The sequence below is a fragment of the Moschus berezovskii genome, chromosome 9, assembly GCF_049115385.1.
Source record: "Moschus berezovskii isolate FMDL1 chromosome 9, NW_MosBer_1.0, whole genome shotgun sequence".
NCBI lineage: Eukaryota > Metazoa > Chordata > Mammalia > Artiodactyla > Moschidae > Moschus > Moschus berezovskii.
In genome coordinates this window covers 89,527,501-89,546,255 of record NC_142468.1, presented here as the reverse complement: position 1 = coordinate 89,546,255, position 18,755 = coordinate 89,527,501, and the positions used below count along the sequence as shown (strand labels likewise).

Sequence of the window (18,755 nt, the reverse complement as noted above, 5' to 3'; positions counted from 1 at the left end):
CTCCACACAAAATTAAGAAAAAGCAACCGTAGATGTTATAAATTCACCTACTTGATGGTACAACCCAATAACTACAATTAGGCTTCAGCTACAGAGAAACTGGGCAGCAGTAGCTCAGTTAAGTCTGCAAGTTAAACTGGGATATTTATTTCCTACAGTCCAACTAGTAGTCTAATCAGTAAAGCTGTTAAACTTGCAATAATATTTCACTGATGTGTACCAGAGCGTTGCAAGTTATAAAATTTCCAATTTAATTTTACTGCATCCCTGAAGCCGTAGTAATTAGAAGACAAACTCACAGTGAAGATGTTTATAGCTTCAGGGGTGATAATTTTGAACCTGTCCCGCAGGTCACTTCTGTCCTCAAGGTTCCCCGATTTGACAGCTGCCTGTAGACTCAGGATTTTATTGTAATACAGCAGTAACTCGTCATTCATTCGATGGGAGCAGATGTAGATGACGCTCACTTTGGCATCTAAAAACAACATGCGCAATGTTAATTACTGGTATAAAGGTAAATGACATTACGAACTCTGGCATCGGATTGATGTTGTGCAGTTTAAAATAAAGAGCATATCCAAAAGCCACATTCAAGTTAATTTAAATTGGTTTTGCACAGATCCTAGCAATTCAACTGGACTTTTTAAACTTTAGCTTTCTCTAAAAAAAAAAAAAAAGAACAACACCATTACCAAAAAGTAGACACGATTCCTTCAGAAGGAGAACTGAGAGGTACCATGGAATTGTACTTTCAAATAAATACATAGGGATTTAGCCCCCAAACTCCCATTAACCTCAATGGGAACTGCATACTGCTTTTAAAATTCATCCCATTAACTTTAGTAAATTATAAAACCAAGCTATTAACTTTAGAAAGCTGATGAAATTGCAATTTCTTATCCTGCTTGGACTTGGGACTGTTCTATCCAAATAAATGGTCTGATTATGACCATAGCAATGATTATTTCAGGAAAGCAACCTTTTCCTTTCTCCATTCCCAAAGAGGACTATATTACTTAAATAGGACAACTAGTGATTCTTGGTTTAAAGGAAACACTATCTTAATTTAACTGTTCTCCTTCTTAATATGTGCTTCTTATTATGTGCATAGAAAGAAATCCTAATTAAATTTCCCATCCAAATGGAATAGTGAGATGAGATTACCCACTCCAGGCTGCAGAATATTTTAGGGAGAATGGACAGGAAATCAGCAGCCAATAGAGTCATTCATTCATTCGTAAAATAACTGACTGGTCACTAGGGACAAAGCACTTCGCTACACATGAAAGGAAATAGAGGAATCAAAGCAACCGAGATGTTGCCTGTGAGAAGCCACCATTCACGTGTACAGACAGCCCTTAAACACGGAGGGTGGCAGATACATGGCACATGCAGAGCAGGTGCCCAGGAAAGCTCAGGGGAGGAGGCACTGTAAAGGGTTTCCTTCATCAAGCAGGGTGGAGAGGGGAGGACGTTAAGACCGCTCTGTTCAGTTAGGCAGAATATACAGAGCGTCAGTTCAGGCCAGTCCAGTTGCTCAGTTGTGTCCGACTTTCTGCAACCCCATGAATCCAGCACGCCAGGCCTCCCTGTCCATCACCAATTCCCGGAGTTCATTCAAACTCATGTCCATCGAGTCGGTGATGCCATCCAGCCATCTCATTCTCTGTCGTCCGCGTCTCCTCCTGCCCCCAATCCCTCCTAGCATCAGACTCTTTTCCAGTGAGTCAACTCGTTGCATGAGGTGGCCAAAGTACTGGAGTTTCAGCTTCAGCATCAGTCCTTCCAGTGAACACCCAGGATTGATCTCCTTTAGAATGGACTGGTTGGATCTCCTTGCAGTCCAAGGGACTCTCAAGTCTTCTCCAACACCACCGTTCAAAAGCATCCATTCTTTGGCAATCAGCTTTCTTCACAGTCCAACTCTCACATCCATACATGACCACGGGAAAAACCATAGCCTTGACTAGACGCACCTTGGTTGGCAAAGTAATGTCTCTGCTTTTTAATATGCTATCTAGGTTGGTCATAACTTTCCTTCCAAGGATCAAGTGTCTTTTAATTTCATGGCTGCAATCACCATCTGCAGTGATTTTGGAGCCCCCCAAAATAAAGTCTGACACTGTTTCCACTGTTTCCCCATCTATTTCCCATGAAGTGATGGGACCAGAGGCCATGATCTTAGTCTTCTGAATGTTGAGCTTTAAACCAACATTTTCACTCTCCTCTTTCACTTTCATCAAGAGGCTTTTTAGTTCTTCTTCACTTTCTGCCATAAGGGTGGTGTCATCTGCATATCTGAGTTTATTGATATTTCTCCCGGCAATCTTGATTCCAGCTTGTGCTTCTTCCAAAGCATAGACTGATTAAATTCTTGCTCAGCTGCATGCAGGCCGGGGTACATTATTTAATCTTTCTAAGCATTGGTTTCTTCCTTTGTTAACAGAGAATAAAAGCACCCAGGGCACAGAGTTTGGGAGAGTATGAAATGAAAGAATATACACACACACATACTCATATAATGCACCTGGTGCAGTATCCAGCACACAAGTGCTCAACTAACAATACAGAGGCACCAATCTGCCCCTAAGTCCAGCCTGACTAGGCCAGCTAACAGTGATTCTACACCTCACCCTCCACACTTGTGCTCCTTTTAGTCAGTGCCTGAAGATTTAGCATGAAGCAGTGTCCTCTGCTGTTCCATCTTGTTGTTCCAAATCCTTTGATCTTGTCTCTCCAAGCTCTTTAAAGGTAAGGTGTATGCTTTTCAAAAAAATCCCCTATGCCCTGGTACAATGTCAAGTATGCAGGAGTCACTCAATAAATATTTGTGAGTTGACCAAAGGGATCTGGGAGAATGGAGAGATTCAGGAAGTTGAAAGTCATACACAATAGTGAGATCCACAGCATGCAGGAGAAATCTGTTCTGGAAAAGAGTATTTTGTGGCTAGAAACAGTGTCCTCTGAACTGGACTAGAGGAGGGACTAGAGTAAGTGCTCCATAAATGTAAATACTTAAGTGGCTCCTACTTAATGTCGAAAGCACATTGCCACATGAGCCTCAAAATAAATTAACCGAGGAGACAACAGTTACAAAACTTGTATTCAACTGTTGACTGATCAAATTAGTAATCACGAATCTTGTGTTTTCAATAAAAGTCTAGTATCTTATCAAACTAGTGGTTTTTAAAACCAAACTAGTGGGGGGGTTTTAAGTATTAACAAAAACAAACAACAAAAATAATAAAGATTTCATAGCGGAAGAAAACTACATTTTTCTTGGGAAGAAATTTCTGGGTTACAAATAATAAGAAATCATGTTGTTAATTTTACCTTTCCTGCTTATTTTGGGCAAAGGAATATTATATCATTAACAATACTATCCAGTATTATCCAGTTTGATTGTGGATCGACACGTGTTCAAAATTAATTGGTGATTTTGGAAAGGAATTAATGAGAAGATGAAATTGTTTTGATTGTTAGTCAATAGTCAGTATCAGTCACTCTCTTGCTTAAACTCATCTAGAAGCTGAAAATATTAGCCACTGAGGTCTCCCCACCTGATACCCTGACTTTACAGCCAATATCTGAACAAGTCTTAATGTGTGATCAGATTACCTTTGTTTCCCCTGAATAAGCAGAAAAATCAACACCCTTTACTAGGAATTAATGGAATTTTAAAAATGAAATCATTTATTCTTCCACAAATTACCACTTACTTTCCTAGTTTCTTTATATTTTTACTTCACAAGCAAGTACTTTTCCTATCTTCTCATTTATCTCTAAACTTTCATACTTCTCTTGAAGGGGTTTTAGGATTGCATTGTTATGTCATGAAGATGGTATACAAAGAAAAGGCATTTTGTTCATAATCTCTCAGAAAGGTTCATATTAGCAAAATTTTCCATTGCAGGTTGACATAGACTGAATTATTGAGTTATTTAAAATAGAAGCCTAATACATTTAAGTTTTCTCTAATAAAGGGAATCCTTTGTAAAGAAATTCTTTGGTGATGGTTTGGACTATAAATATACAGAAGGGTATATAAAAAGCTAAAGCAAAAAATTAATCAAATAAATTAGAGCAAAGTCTGCCCTCTGCTGCACTTCAGTGGTTTCCACCCAGTCAGGTTTTTAGTTGAAATAGCTCAGCACTAACAAATCAATCTTAAGTCATTAAAATAATTTTTGTAAGGCTGAAAAACAATATTTGTGCCTAGATAACAGATTAAAGCAATTACCCTATTATTATTTTAGGATACTGTAAATTTCTAGTACTGATGTATTTTTGTTACCAAATGGCATTTATAAAATAATAATGATGCTGAAATATATATGAATCATGTAAAGTATGTCATTCCAGGGAGCCAGCTAAGTTGGTCATTGATAATTTAAAATTCTTCCTTGTTTTACTTAAATAAGGGCCAAAGTGGTTATATCTTAACAATACTAAGAAGTTCTTACTTGGAAACTTATTTAAAAAAAAAAAGGCTAGTTTTTGTTTGACCCTGAATTTCTGTCCAGGATCTCCCATACTGATTCAACATTATTGCTTAGGCTTTGAAACCTTTATTCATTAAACTTCATCTCAAACAGTGTCAAACAAAGCCATAACATTCTTGTATCCTCTTTCCGGGCCCCAGGTTGGTGTCTGATTTAAAACTGACCAAACCAGTACTAGAACTTGACTTTCACAAAGATGTGTCTGTCACTCAAGGTCTGTGTTTCTAAGAATTCCCTTCACTAGCTAGGCATTTTCTGTTTTTCATAACTAGATGATATATATTTAAATAGAAGCTTCTTTTAAATCTATCTTCATTCCCCTCTTATTCTTATAATGAAAACACAATGTGCAAAACCACAGTTCTGATACCTTCCACTCATTCCTCATAATATAATAGACAATATTGACACAGATATAAAATTTTGACTTTCTTCACTGCCAGATTTGGTAAAAGACGAAGAGTTGGGGCTATAGGAGAGAAATCCTTATTCAATCCTGCAGCAAAGAGAATCAGAAAATTACCCAAGTATATTGGTTAAAATGTCACTCATTTATTCAAGTTGACTTCACTATAAATATGTTCTTTAAAATGAAACATTCAATTGCCCTACAAGTAGAAGTACTTTTCAAAGAAAAGTACAAGCCTTTTTTTTGTAGAGTGAAAACAAAAACATTTAATCAACATTCATTAATAAACATCCTGAAGAGCCATTTGTGTCAAAGTATTTACTATACCTAAGATGTCACACAGCCTCCCCAGCTGCGTGTTCTGCTGTGTGTTGAAATCAGCAATATTTTGTCGCACAGGCTGGGAATATCCTAAAAGGCAAACCAGATGTCAAAACTCAGAAAGAGCAAGTCAATATGGTAAAATGGCACATGAGGATTTCCATGTCATGGTCCACATTTCCAGAAAAGAATTGTCTCTGAAGCATCTTGCAGAAACAATCCAACTCCTAAGAATGAGTTCCTTGCTCCTCAAGGGATTAAGCATTATTCTGGAAGATGTGCTAGGCAGCATATTCTGCAACAGAGAGATTCATATTTTTCAATACCAACAAAGCTGCTGGGCATCAGGATCACAGAAACATGGGAAATTTTTGGAAATTTAACATGAATGTGTTAAATGTAAGAACATTATGCTCAGATTTAAAAAATATTTTGCCTTTTCAACCCATACATCTGATGTGACATTTTGAAGTATGATCATTCTCAACTGATACTCAGATTTCAGACAAAACCCCTGCTGTTGCAACTATGTATTTAAATAACTCTAAATACTAAAGAAACAGCTTTTGCTCACACAGTTAAAAGAACTTTAACCTTAAAGGGCAATAAAGGTTAATGTAGGCACTTTGTCAGTACTAATGAAAGCCCCACCATTTCTTTTGTGTCCATTGGAACAGCAGAAGGAAAACACGTGTGAATTATTGTCCCAAAATCTTCTACAGCAGGAAAAATTCCTGCTACTTCAGGAGTTAAAAAGTGGATCAAAGCACAAACTTAAAAGGCATGCATACTCACAAATATGTATAATTGTTTATATGAAATTCAGCAACTGTAGGTGTAACTTTAAAAAAAATAATAAAATTGCTTTTCACATTTTGACGAGATGCTTCAATGCCTCCTTGTGGTTAGTGAGCCCAAACACATGTTTCAAGTTAAACTGCTGTAGATAAAGTGATTTTAAATACTACATCTTCGAGATGTGACAGATTTCCTTTTCAGCATAAGGAAAACTATAGCAATTCAGGCAACAGGGCTTCAGATCAAATGAACTCTGATAATTGGCTCTTTGCTTTGATGTTGGTGTTTAAACACTAGACAACGTCTGGAAATTAAATGAGTTTACAATTCATCTAAAAGTCTCCCTTTTGCTTATGCAGATGAACTTAAGAACTAAAAAGGCAGAAGGACAAGTGGGCTGTCTGAATAATTTTTGAAAAATTATTAATTTCTAAAATAATTTGGGGAACTCTTCCACATATGAAAGTTAATATAGACAGCTACAAACAATGCCACCTTGATGTGCAGTTTCAATAATGTAACTCTTGGGATTTTGCATATGTATAATTCTGTCTATAGTCAGATAAATGTTTACGAAGATGTATTGTGAATATCATCTATCAAGACTATAAGAAGGCAGGAAAATGCCTAGAGAACAAAGTATGATTAAGAAAAGTGCCTGAGAGCATTCTATGAACACATTTCCTTTCAAAAGTAAAGATAAAAGGCAGTGTGAGATGGCTCATTAAAATGATGTCCAATTTAAAATATAAAGGATGTCTGATCACGTTCTTGCCACATATGCAGCACGTGAGTAAGTCCGTGTTTAAATCAATTACTTGAACTCAGTTTTCCAACAAATTAGTCAGTACCTTTGTTACCCTGATGAAGGAGCATATAAAGTATCATGCAGGATTATGATAAATGTTTACTCAGTTAACCCTGCAAACACACCCATATTACAGAACTGTATATTAACAATCTCAGGGCATTGTTACAGAGGATCATGTGGAGCAACTAGTAGGAAAATATTAGTTACAGTGTAAGCAGAAGGTATTTTAAAATTACAAGGTATGAGGACTTCCAAAGCTTGTAACAGCAAAAATAAATTCTGCCACAAGCAACAGATCATTCCACATGGGCAAGATACAACGCAAGGCACATTGCCATCAGCAGAGCAGAAGTTAGGAGTCATTTTTAAAAAGTCAGACTTATTCTTATGTTTTGTACATCCACAAAGTACACAAGTTGACACCTAGGTGAAAAGACCTCATCGATGTGGGCTGCTGCTGCTGCTGCTAAGTCACTTCAGTCGTGTCCAACTCTGTGTGACCCCATAGACGGAAGCCCACCAGGCTCCCCCGTCCCTGGGATTCTCTAGGCAAGAACACTGGAGTGGGCTGCCATTTCCTTCTCTAATGCATGAAAGTGAAAAGTGAAGTCGCTCAGTCGTGTCCGACCCTTAGCGACCCCACGGACTGCAGCCTACCAGGCTCCTCCATCCATGGGATTTTCTAGGCAAGAGTACTAGAGCGGCTTGCCATTGCCTTCTCCGATCGATGTGGGCACCATATATTAAATACAATAGTGACTTAACCAGGAAACTGTCAGCATGGATATTGAGGCCTTGAGGAGTTCAGCAGACATGGCCAGTGGAAATGAAACACCACATTTTGGAATACAATCTACGAAGTCATATATATGTCAAAGGTGAGACTAGAAACACCAGAGGAGTTTTGAGAAACCTTCTTCTTCAACCCTCTCCCATTACAGATAAGGAAACTCAGGTAGGTTCCTTGTCTCTTTTCCAAGATAACATAAACCTACAAATTATTATATAGTTCAGATACTGCATCTTTAACTCTTGTGACAAATGTGGTTGTGTCAAGTAAGAGAAGACAAGACTCCCAGTGTGACGAGAGAAGTCCAGAGGGACAAAGAGCTTTTACCAATTTTCTTTCGTTTTCAGTTGCTATGTCAGGCAGAATAATGGCCTCCAAAGCTGTCCCCGTTCTAATCCCCAGAACCTGGGAATATGCTAGGTTACATGGCAAAGGGGAAATAAAGATTTCTAATCAGCTGACCTTAAAATAAGGAGATTCTCCCAGATTATTTGGCTGGGCCCAGTGTTATCACCAGGACCTTAAAAGTGGAAGAGGGAGGTGGCAGAGTAGAGTTAGAGCAGAGGTGACTATAGAAGAAAGGCACAGAGATGCCACATTGCTGCCATGGGCTTTCCTTGTTCATTACATTGTGGGCAGCTTCCAGAAACTGGAAAGGGTCAGAAAATAAATCCTTCCCTAGAGCCTCCAAGGGAATGCAGTCCTGCCCACACCTAGATTTTAGCTCCTTTCACACTTCTGAACTACAGAATTATTACTATGAAGCAACAAATTTGTATTGTTTTAGCCAGTAAGCTGTGGAAACAATAACTGTCAAAAATTCTTAAAAATATGGGAATACCAGACCACCTTACCTGCCTCTTGAGAAATCTGTATGCAGGTCAAGAAGCAACAGTTAGAACCTGATATGGAAAAACGGACTGGTTCCAGATTGGGAAAGGAGTACACCAAGGCTGTATATTGTCACCCTGCTTATTTAACTTATATGTAGAGTACATCATGAGAAATGCTGGGCTGGATGAAGCACAAGCTGGAATCAAGATTGCTGGGAGGAATATCAATAACCTCAGATATGCAGATGACACCACCCATATGGCAGAAAGCAAAGAGGAACTAAAGAGCCTCTTGATGAAGCTGAAAGAGCAGAGTGAAAAAACTGGCTTAAAACTCAACATTCTAAAAACTAAGATCATGGGATCTGGTCCCATCAGTTCAGTTCAGTTCTGTTGCTCAGTTGTGTCTGACTCTTTGAGATCCCACGGACTGCAGCACGGCAGGCCTCCCTGTCCATCACTGACCCCTGGAGTTTACTCAAACTCATGTCCTATGAGTCGGACATCCAACCATCTCATCCTCTGTTGTCCCCTTCTCTTCCTGCCTTCAATCTTTCCCAGCATCAGGGTCTTTTCAAATGAGTCAGCTCTTCACATCAGGTAGCTAAAGTATTGAAGTTTCAGCTTCAACATCAGTCCTTCCAAAGAATATTCAGGACTGATTTCCTTTAAGATGAGCTGGTTGGATCTCCTTGCAGTCAAAGGGACTCTCAAGAGTCTTCTCCAACACCACAGTTCAAAAGCATCAATTCTTCGGCACTCAGCTTTCTTTATAGTTCAACTCTCACATCCATGCATGACCTCTGGAAAAACCATAGCCTTGACTAGATGGACCTTTGTTGGCAAAGTAATGTCTCTGTTTTTAAATATGCTGTCTAGGTTGATCATAACTTTTCTTCCAAGGAGTAAGCGTCTTTTAATTTCATGGCTGCAGTCACCATCTGCAATGATTTTGGAGCCCAAAAATATAAAGTCTGTCACTGTTTCCATTGTTTCCCCATTTATTTACCATGAAGTGATGGGACCTGATGCCATGGTCCTAGTTTTCTGAATGTTGAGCTATAAGTCAACTTTTTTACTCTCCTCTTTCACTTTCATCAAGAGGCTTTTTAGTTCCTCTTCACTTTCTGCCATAAGGGTGTGTCATCTGCATATCTGAGGTTAGCAATCTTGATTCCAGTTTGTGCTTCATCCAGCGCAGCATTTCACATCGATGTACTCTGCATACAATTTAAATAAGCAGGGTGACAATATACAGCCTTGACGTACTCCTTTTCCTATTGGAACCAGTCTGTTGTTCCATGTCCAGTTCTAACTGTTGTTTCCTGACCTGCATACAGATTTCTCAAGAGGCAGGTCAGGTGGTCTGGTATTCCCATCTCTTGAAGAATTTTCCACAGTTTATTGTGATCCACGCAGTCAAAGACTTTGGCATAGTCAATAAAGCAGAAATAAATGTTTTTCTGGAACTCTTTTGCTTTCTTGATGACCCAGTGGATGTTGACAATTTGATCTCTGGTGCCTCCGCCTTTTCTAAAACCAGCTTGAACATCTGGAAGTTCACAGTTCATATATTGCTGAAGCCTGGCTTGGAGAATTTTGAGCATGACTTTACTAGTGTGTGAGATGAGTGCAACTCTTCGGTAGTTTGAGCATTCTTTGGCATTGCCTTTCTTTGGGATTGGAATGAAAACTGACCTTTTCCAGTCCTGTGGCCACTGCTGAGTTTTCCAAATGTGCTGGCCTATTGAGTACAGCAATTTAACAGCATCATCTTTTAGGATTTGAATTAGCTCAACTGGAATTCCATTACCTCCACTAGCTTTGTTTGTAGTGATGCTTCCTAAGGCCCACTTGACTTCACATTCCAGGATGTCTGGCTCTAGGTGAGTGATCACACCATCGTGATTATCTGGGTCGTGAAGATCTTTTTTGTATAGTTCTTCTGTGTATGCTTGCCACCTCTTCTTAATATCTTCTGCTTCTGTTAGGTCCATACCATTTCTGTCCTTTATTGAGTCCATCTTTGCATGAAATGTTCCCTTGATATCTCTAATTTTCTTGAAGGGATCTCTAGTCTTTCCCATTCTATTGTTTTCTTCTGTTTCTTTGCACTGACAGCTGAGGAAGGCTTTCTTTTCTCTCCTTGCTCTTCTTTGGAATGCTGCATTCAAATGGGTATATCTTTCCTTTTCTCCTTTGCTTTTCACTTCTCTTCTTTTCACAGCTACTTTTAAGGCCTCCTCAGACAGCCGTTTTGCTTTTTTGCATTTCTTTTTCTTTTCTTTTGCATTTCTTTTTCTGGTCCCATCACTTCATGGCAAATAGATGGAGAAAAGTAGAAAGAGTGACAGGTTTTATTTTCCTGGGCTTGAAAATCACTGCAGACAGTGACTGCAGTCATGAAATGAAAAGACACTTGCTTCTTGTATGAAAAGCTATGACAAACCTATACAATGTATTAAAAATGAGAGACATCACTTTGCTAACAATGGTCCACATGGTCAAAGCTATGGCTTTTCCAATAGTCATGCACAGTTGTAAGAGATGGACCATAAAGTGGGCTCAGCAGCAAACAAGTGATGCTTTTGAACTGTGGTGCTGGAGAAGAGTCTTGAGAGTCCCTTGGACTGCAAGGAGATCAAACCAATCAAACCTAAAGGAAAGCAGTCCTGAATTGGAAGGACTGATGCTGAAGCTGAAGCTCCAATACTTTGGCCACCTGATGTGAAGAGCCGACTCACTGGAAAAGACCCTGATGCTGGGAAAGATTGAGGGTAGGAGGAGAAGCAGGTGACAGAGGATGAAATGGTTGATGGCATCATCGACTCAATGGACAAGAGTTTGAGCAAACGCTGGGAGCACAGTGACGGACAGGGAAGCCTGGAAGGCTGCAGATCATGGGGCCACAAAGAGTCAGACACGACTGAGCGACTGAACAACAGCAGCCGCTAAGCTGTGGTGACTAGTCAGAGCGCAACAGAAAACTATTATGACTGTCTACTCGAGTTGACTCACTGGAAAAGACTCTGATGCTGGGAGGGATTGGGGGCGGGAGAAGAAGGGGACAACAGAGAATGAGATGGCTGGATGGCATCACCGACTCTGTGGACATGAGTTTGGGTGAACTCCGGAAGTTGGTGATGGACAGGGAGGCCTGGTGTGCTATGGTTCATGGGGTCGCGGAGAGTCGGACACAACTGAGCAACTGAACTGAACTGAACTGAACTGAACTCTCCCTTACTCCCGGTAAGAACCACCCTCCAGACAGTGTACTCCTCTTTCACCTCCAATTGAAAGACGGGGGATGGGGGATTGAGGTCCCTGACTCGAGCTCAGAATAAGCACTCAATAAGTATCACTGTTGTTACTATTATTTTTCCTAACTTCAGCTGAGCCAGACTTAAATTCTCAAAAGGAGCTCTACTGAAATGTGGGGAAATCATTATTATAACATGCACAGATTACTTGGGCTATGAAAATACTGCTCTTCTAGCTTATAGAGCTGATCGACCCTAATTGCTGTCAGATGTACCTGACTTCCTCTTTCTAAGAAGGTTCTCAGTCTTCCCTTACTGTCATTCTCTCACACGCTCTCTTCACTTTTCTCATTTTGTCATTACATGTTCCTTTGCTAGCTTGTTTACTTGTTTGTGGTACATCACTCCTTCCCCCTGCATCACTCTGGCTCCATTAGCCAGACTGTAAGGAAAGTTATGACCAACCTAGATAGCATATTAAAAAGCAGAGATATTACTTTGCCAACAAAGGTCTGTCTAGTCAAGGCTATGGTTTTTCCAGTGGTCATGTATGGATGTGAGAGTTGGACTATAAAGAAAGCTGATTGCCGAAGAATTGATGCTTTTGAACTGTGGTGTTGGAGAAGACTCTTGAGAGTCCCTTGGACTGCAAGGAGGTCCAATCAGTCCATCCTAAAGGAGATCAGTCCTGGGTATTCACTGGAAAGACTGATGCTAAAGCTGAAATTCCAATACTTTGGCCACCTCATGCGAAGACTTGACTCATTGGAAAAGACTCTGATGCTGGGAGGGATTGGGGGCAGGAGGAGAAGGGGACGACAGAGAATGAGATGGCTGGATGGCATCACTGACTCGATGGACGTGAGTTTGAGTGAACTCCGGGAGTTGGTGATGGACAGGGAGGCCTGGCGTGCTGCGATTCATGGGGTCGCAGTCAGACACGACTGAGAGACTGAACTGAACTGAGCTGAACTGAAGCTCCATCAGAACAGGAATGCTGCGATACTCCCAATCAAATGAGTGAAGGAAATGTTCCTGAAGAGCCTACTCAAAGATCTGTCTTTTAAATTCTTAGCCCTTTTTCTATTGTGTTTTCATCACTCCCTCCTCTCCTTTCAACGCTCATGAAGTTGGGTTCTCTGATCTGGAGAATTTCTGGGGAACTCAAGGAATGGTAAGTGGGATTTGTAGCTTTCTCTAGGTCCTTATCAGCATAGAACAAAACAGCACTGGCAAAAAGGGACACGCTCTCTTCCTTACCACTATATAGAAGAATACAGAGTCTTTCCTCATGCCATCTTCATCACCTGCAAAGTATTCATAGTTTGATAAAGTGTTCCATCTTTCCTCAAAATATTATTGTCTCTGCTTCATATTGAAAAATGGCACCTGAGTGCTGTCCCTCTGAAGTTTTCCAACTACTGTACTTTTGGTCTTCTATGGAACCAAGGATGCCCATTAATGGTTACTGGCTATCATTTCTCCATCTTAATTTCTGCCCTCATCTTCTTTCCCATCCCTGTCTTCACCCTGACACAAACTCCTATCAGATGATGCTAATTGCCTCTTTGCAACCCAGTAAACTAGTCCTGCTAGTATTGACTTTTCCTTCACAGCAACTGCAGAGACCCAAGAACATGAGCAAGGCCATGCTCAGTGGCCATGACTCCTGGGACTGTGGGTGCCTTTGTGACAGGCCCCTATTGTTGCAGTAAAATCAAGTATTCTTGAATCCTGTTTATTACTCGTGGTTGACTCCTAGTTTATTTTGTTTCCAAGTCCTATACTGTATAATTGTACCTAAGGCAGAGAAGGGGTTAATTTCCAGTTACTACATAGTTGTCATTCATCCCGTCATTCTGACCTGAGGTGGGAGTCACCTATGTCTCAGTTTGATGAACTGGAGCAGTGGTTCTCAAACTTTTTCCCATTTGGACACCCATGACAGGTAATGTTCAAATGCATCACACACTCCAAAGGGCATTCGCAGGGTTACAAAAGCAGTAGCTGTAACTCTATCCCTTTCTCTTCCACTCAAGAAAGCATATAAGATGCAAGCTGAGTGAGGGTGGCATTATTATAGAAATCATATTGAATTGTTCCAATTCATAAAAAGTTAAACATTAGCAAAACTTTGGAGTCTAATAATAAAAATTTAGGGAACATGGAACATACTTTACAAATGGTTGCACATCAGCATCCTGCAGTCATCTAGAGAAATGTGATCCAGACATTATGGTTATGCCCTGACTTTACTTACTTGTGCAAGTGTGAAAGCAGAGGATACTGAGGTAGGAGATAAGATTCAGCAAGGAGGCCTGTCTGGTTTATGTGTGTGGTCCATCCAGTGCCAATTTGATGAAAATAAAACTGAGGGTTGGGATTACCCTGGGGGTCTAGTGGTTAAGAATCTGCCTCCCACTGCAGGGGATGTAGGTTTGATTCCTGGTCAGGGAACTAAGATCCTATATGCTGCAGGGCAACTCAGCCACATGTGGCAACTTGAGAAGTCTCAGCTCTGCAACTAGAGAAAGCCCATGTACCACAACAAAGATCCAGTGCAGCCAAAATAAAAACAAACAGAAAACAGATTAAAAAAACTGGTTGGGGGGGGCTTTGGAGGGAAATTAGAGAAATTTGTGATGAGGTACACACAAGAAACATAGGAGGTACTCAGATCTTTGCTGAGTTTTGAAAACATTCTCAAACCGAACTGGCCAAATGGATTCTGTATGGTGCTGAAAGCCTTTCCCTCAAAAGAGTGAAGACTTTCTTATTCAGACTTTTTGTCAGTGACTGGCATAGCACCGTATGCAACTAAAGTCAGGATTCTCAAAGTGTGGTCTGGGGACCTGGGGGACAGGAGGCCTGGAAGGCTAAAACTCTTTTCAAAATAATACTAAGATGACATTTCCCCTTTTCAATATTATCCTGCCACAAAATATAAGTTCATTGATTTCAGATTCCACATTGAAAGTAAATCTTAAAAATAATCACTGTTCAGCTTTGATATAAAATCAAAGTAGAATATACACAGTTATCTGAAAAGGCTATAAAATATAAAAAGTATTCCTCCCTTTTCCAAATACTTATCTGTGTGAGGCCAGGTTTTGTTCATATCTTAAACCAAAACAGTATATTGCAACAGACTGGATGCAGAAATAGACAGGAGAATCCTACTACCTTCTATTAAGAGATTTGCAAACTTGTCAACTAATGTCATTCTTCTCACCACATTTTTTTTTTTTTTGTTCGTTTTGGAAAAGAAAGGGTCTTTTTAAAGTAAAAATATGTTTTCCTAGGTTAACACTGGTAATGTGCTTACTATTGCTATTTTAATATAAACTATTTTTAAAGTATCTCAGTTTTAGTTCCTAGTATTGAACTCCAGGAGTTGGTGATGGACAGGGAGGCCTGGCGTGCTGTGATTCATGGCGTCGCAAAGAGTCGGACATGACTGAGCGACTGAACTGAACTGAAGGTAAATATAGACAGATATAACCCACATAGACCAACACTCTTTAGGGTCTTCAATAGTCATTACAAGTGTAAATTTGAGGACCACTGAACAAAAATTTTATTATTTTTTATGATAAGGAGGTGAAAAATATATTTTATCTTAGTATAAGTAAGACTTTCTTTGAATCATATCCTAATATTAATCATTTCATCAAAAGTCCAGGAGTTGATGTCACTTGACACCCAATTGAATGCTGTTTCCGTATTTTAGGGTACAACATCTGATAGACAGCTCAAGTCCAAGTGGGTCATTTAATATTACAAGGTCATTGGGCCAACCCTGATCTAACCAGTGAATGCACGTTGATTTGGATTACTTGGATGAATACAACATGGATGAATAGAAATATGTTTTCATTTTAATTGGGGCTATAAAGAAATCTGAAAGTTTTAAGCATACTTTATTCCTGATCCCCAAAGATCTGGATTTTCTGGGAACTGCTGTCTGGAAGATCTTGGCAGTACGTCTGTTTCAAAAATCTAGTGTTGCAGAATCATAACTAAACTGAGGATTCCATCCTTCTTGCCAAAATACACATTGAAGGCTGCAAAGATCTGACTGAAAGTCCTGATTTCCCAGCCCTGAGGTGAAAGCAGAAGAAATGTATTGTGTCTTTGAGTTGTCAGCTTGAAGTGGGAAAGTAGAAAAGGGTCAATGTGCTCAGAGGCACACTAAAAACGTGATTCGAGATACACTCCTCTGGGCTCTGGTCCCAAACCTGATCACAAATGAAAGTGAGCACAGTTCTTACCTTCTGGTGAAAAGGGAGTGGGGTTAGGAAGGAATTGTCTCATGAGCATTTGTGATATAGCAGTTGTGCATAAAAGTTAGTTTCTCTGTCTTTCAGGCTTTTGTGACAATACAGAGCAACAGAAAAACATTTTCATGAGCCTTGCAGTAACAGGATCCATAATTTTATGGACTGGAGTATCTTGGAGACCAGGAATTCTGTTAGCCTCGAGGATAATTTGCTGAAATAATGCACAGATGGAAAAAAATGAGGCTGAACTATATACATTCCTTTTTGCCACTAAATCAATAGGCAATGAAATAAAAGATCACATGGAGAAAAGGGGAAATCCCACCTCAATACATTCCCTATTTGTATTTTAAAGGAGGAAGAGAAGTGACAGAGGAAGGTCATCACTGGGAGTTTAATTGGTTGGCAGCAGCCTCATATACCTGTTCACAGTATCAGAGCCCCATACTTGGCACATCTCATTTAATGTTAACATATTTTAAAATGCCACTGAGCTTAAGAGTAGCAGCAAGTGATGCACTGTAATAAAGAAGCACGGGGGTTAAATTACAAGCGGAGGAAGTAACTTGGCCAAAGAAACTGGAAGCACAATTTGTTTGTAGGTTTTATTTAGACCTCTGATTTTTCTAGAGGAATTAGGATTCTTTGTTGCAGTTCTTACTTAGCTTGACTGATAGATTTTACTTAAAATAGACCCTAGAATTCTATTCCTGCTATGAACTGTAGTAGATTATTTTGTTATAATTATATTTCATTAATAAAAATGATAAAAATGTGCAATATCCAATTAAGAGATGAGCCTATATAACCTGGAAAGGATTACTTTCTTTTCATCATCTTATAAAATTACAAAGCCAGTCTGTTTCTTTGGAAAATTAATCAACAACATCCTACCTCTCCTGTTGGTTAAAAATAGCTAAAACTTTCTGTTACATCTGGGAGTACTTCCCAAAATATATCACAGCAAGTCATGTCTCATAATTCTTCCTTTCAAAGAGGTGATGGCTCTGCAATGTATAGTTGTCTTCATGCTCATCAAGCCATAGATTTTTAAACACATGGTAAATATTTTGTGGTCAAAACTACTGAAAGGCTATCCCTTGTGCGATTGGGGTCTGGAGAATGCAATTACTCCTGTGCGTGCAACACTGCATACACAAATAACCAAATGCCTACAACTGTAATATATTATGCAGTTATCCGCTACTAAGCTTTCATTTTGGTGTTTTAAATATGTTAGTGCAAGCCAATTGGTTAGCACATGGTATAATTATTTCTGGGGCTAATTCCACACCAGATCTGATTAGAAGTCTCCTACGGAAATAGTAACAGAGGACAAGGCTGCAACTTGTATTAAATACATACCTGAATCCTACATACCTACCAACTGATTTTGATTAGTGAATCCCTCTCAATTATGGGAATTAAATCACTATATGGAATAGATTGAGGGGGCATGTATTTAGAGAAAAAAGTGCTTCACTTTCATACACTTCTATTATCATAAATTATGTAGATAAGTCTCCAGTGCAGGTGACAAAGTAGGCACATTGTGGCCAGCTGAAATCTTCTTCAGGTATTCCCAGGGGAAGTGTACATAATAAAAAGGTATGCTATCATCACTGGTAGCTCAGATAGTAAAGAATCTGCCTGCAATGCAGGAGACCTGGGTTCAATCCCTGGGTCAGGAAGATCCCCCGGAGAAGGGAATGGCAACCCACTCCAGTATTCTTGCCTGGAGAACTCAATGAACAGAGGGGCCTAGAAGGCTACCGTCCATGGGGTTGCAGAGTCAGACACTACTGAGCAACCAATAAGGAAGGAAAGGAATCATTAAAAAATAAAAGGAGGTATGCTTTGAGAACTATGCCCGTGGAATAGGTATCAGAAGACAGTTTAAGCTATTTAAACCCTATTTAAAGTTCACAGTCATTTCATAACCTAAACATAAATTTTAGAAACAAATACAATATGATCAAAGCCCAAGTATTACTCTCTTATGAAAATTTGAAATTGGGCTTTTAAAATACTCAGTTGAGAAAAGTATCTGAGCTTATTCCTATCTCTTAGAAAATACATGATTAGCAACTTTTCTTGCTCAGCTAAAATGGATTATATTGTTAACAAGCAAAACTTACTGCAATAAAGAAAATGTTCAAATTTAGTATGTATTTAAACTAAGCATGAGTAATCTAGAAGAAAACTAATTTTACTATCAGATTTAAAATATTATCTTCTAGTTATAGTTTCTGTCCAGGTTATCTTTGTTGTTGTTTAGTCCCTAAGTTGTGTCAGATTCTTTTGCCACCCCATTGACTACAACCCACCAGGTCCCTCTGTTCATGGGATTTCCTAGGCAAGAATACTGGAGTGGGTTGTCTTTTCCTTCTCCAGGGGATCTTCTCGACTACTACTTAATTTACATTCAGCAATCTCTTTCTGGAATTTTAAGACAGCTTCATTTAAAATTATATTTTATTAACCAATTTATGGGCTTCCCTGGTGGTTCAGAGGTTAAAGCGTCTGCCTCCAATGCGGGAGACTCGGGTTCGATCCCTGGGTCGGGAAGATCCCCTGGAGAAGGAAACGGTAACCCACTCCAGTATTCTTGCCTGGAGAATCCCATGGACGGAGAAGCCTGGTAGGCTACAGTCCATGGGGTCGCATAGAGTCGGACACGACTGAGCGACGGAACGGAACGGAACCAATTTATATTACTATCTGTTACTTTCATAAGTTGACCTCTTTGGA

General features: G+C 39.6%; 1 protein-coding gene across 1 annotated transcript in view; it reads right to left on the bottom strand.

The window, feature by feature from the left end:
* Positions 1–18,755, bottom strand: part of IQCH (IQ motif containing H) — a 247,554-nt gene that overhangs the window by 104,037 nt on the left and 124,762 nt on the right. Inside the window, exons 12-13 of the mRNA XM_055436103.2 lie at positions 5,239–5,322; positions 300–475 (exon numbers count right to left, since the gene is read on the bottom strand). Of these exons, the coding sequence (XP_055292078.2) occupies positions 300–475; positions 5,239–5,322 (260 nt within the window). The remainder of the gene's footprint in view (positions 1–299; positions 476–5,238; positions 5,323–18,755) is intronic.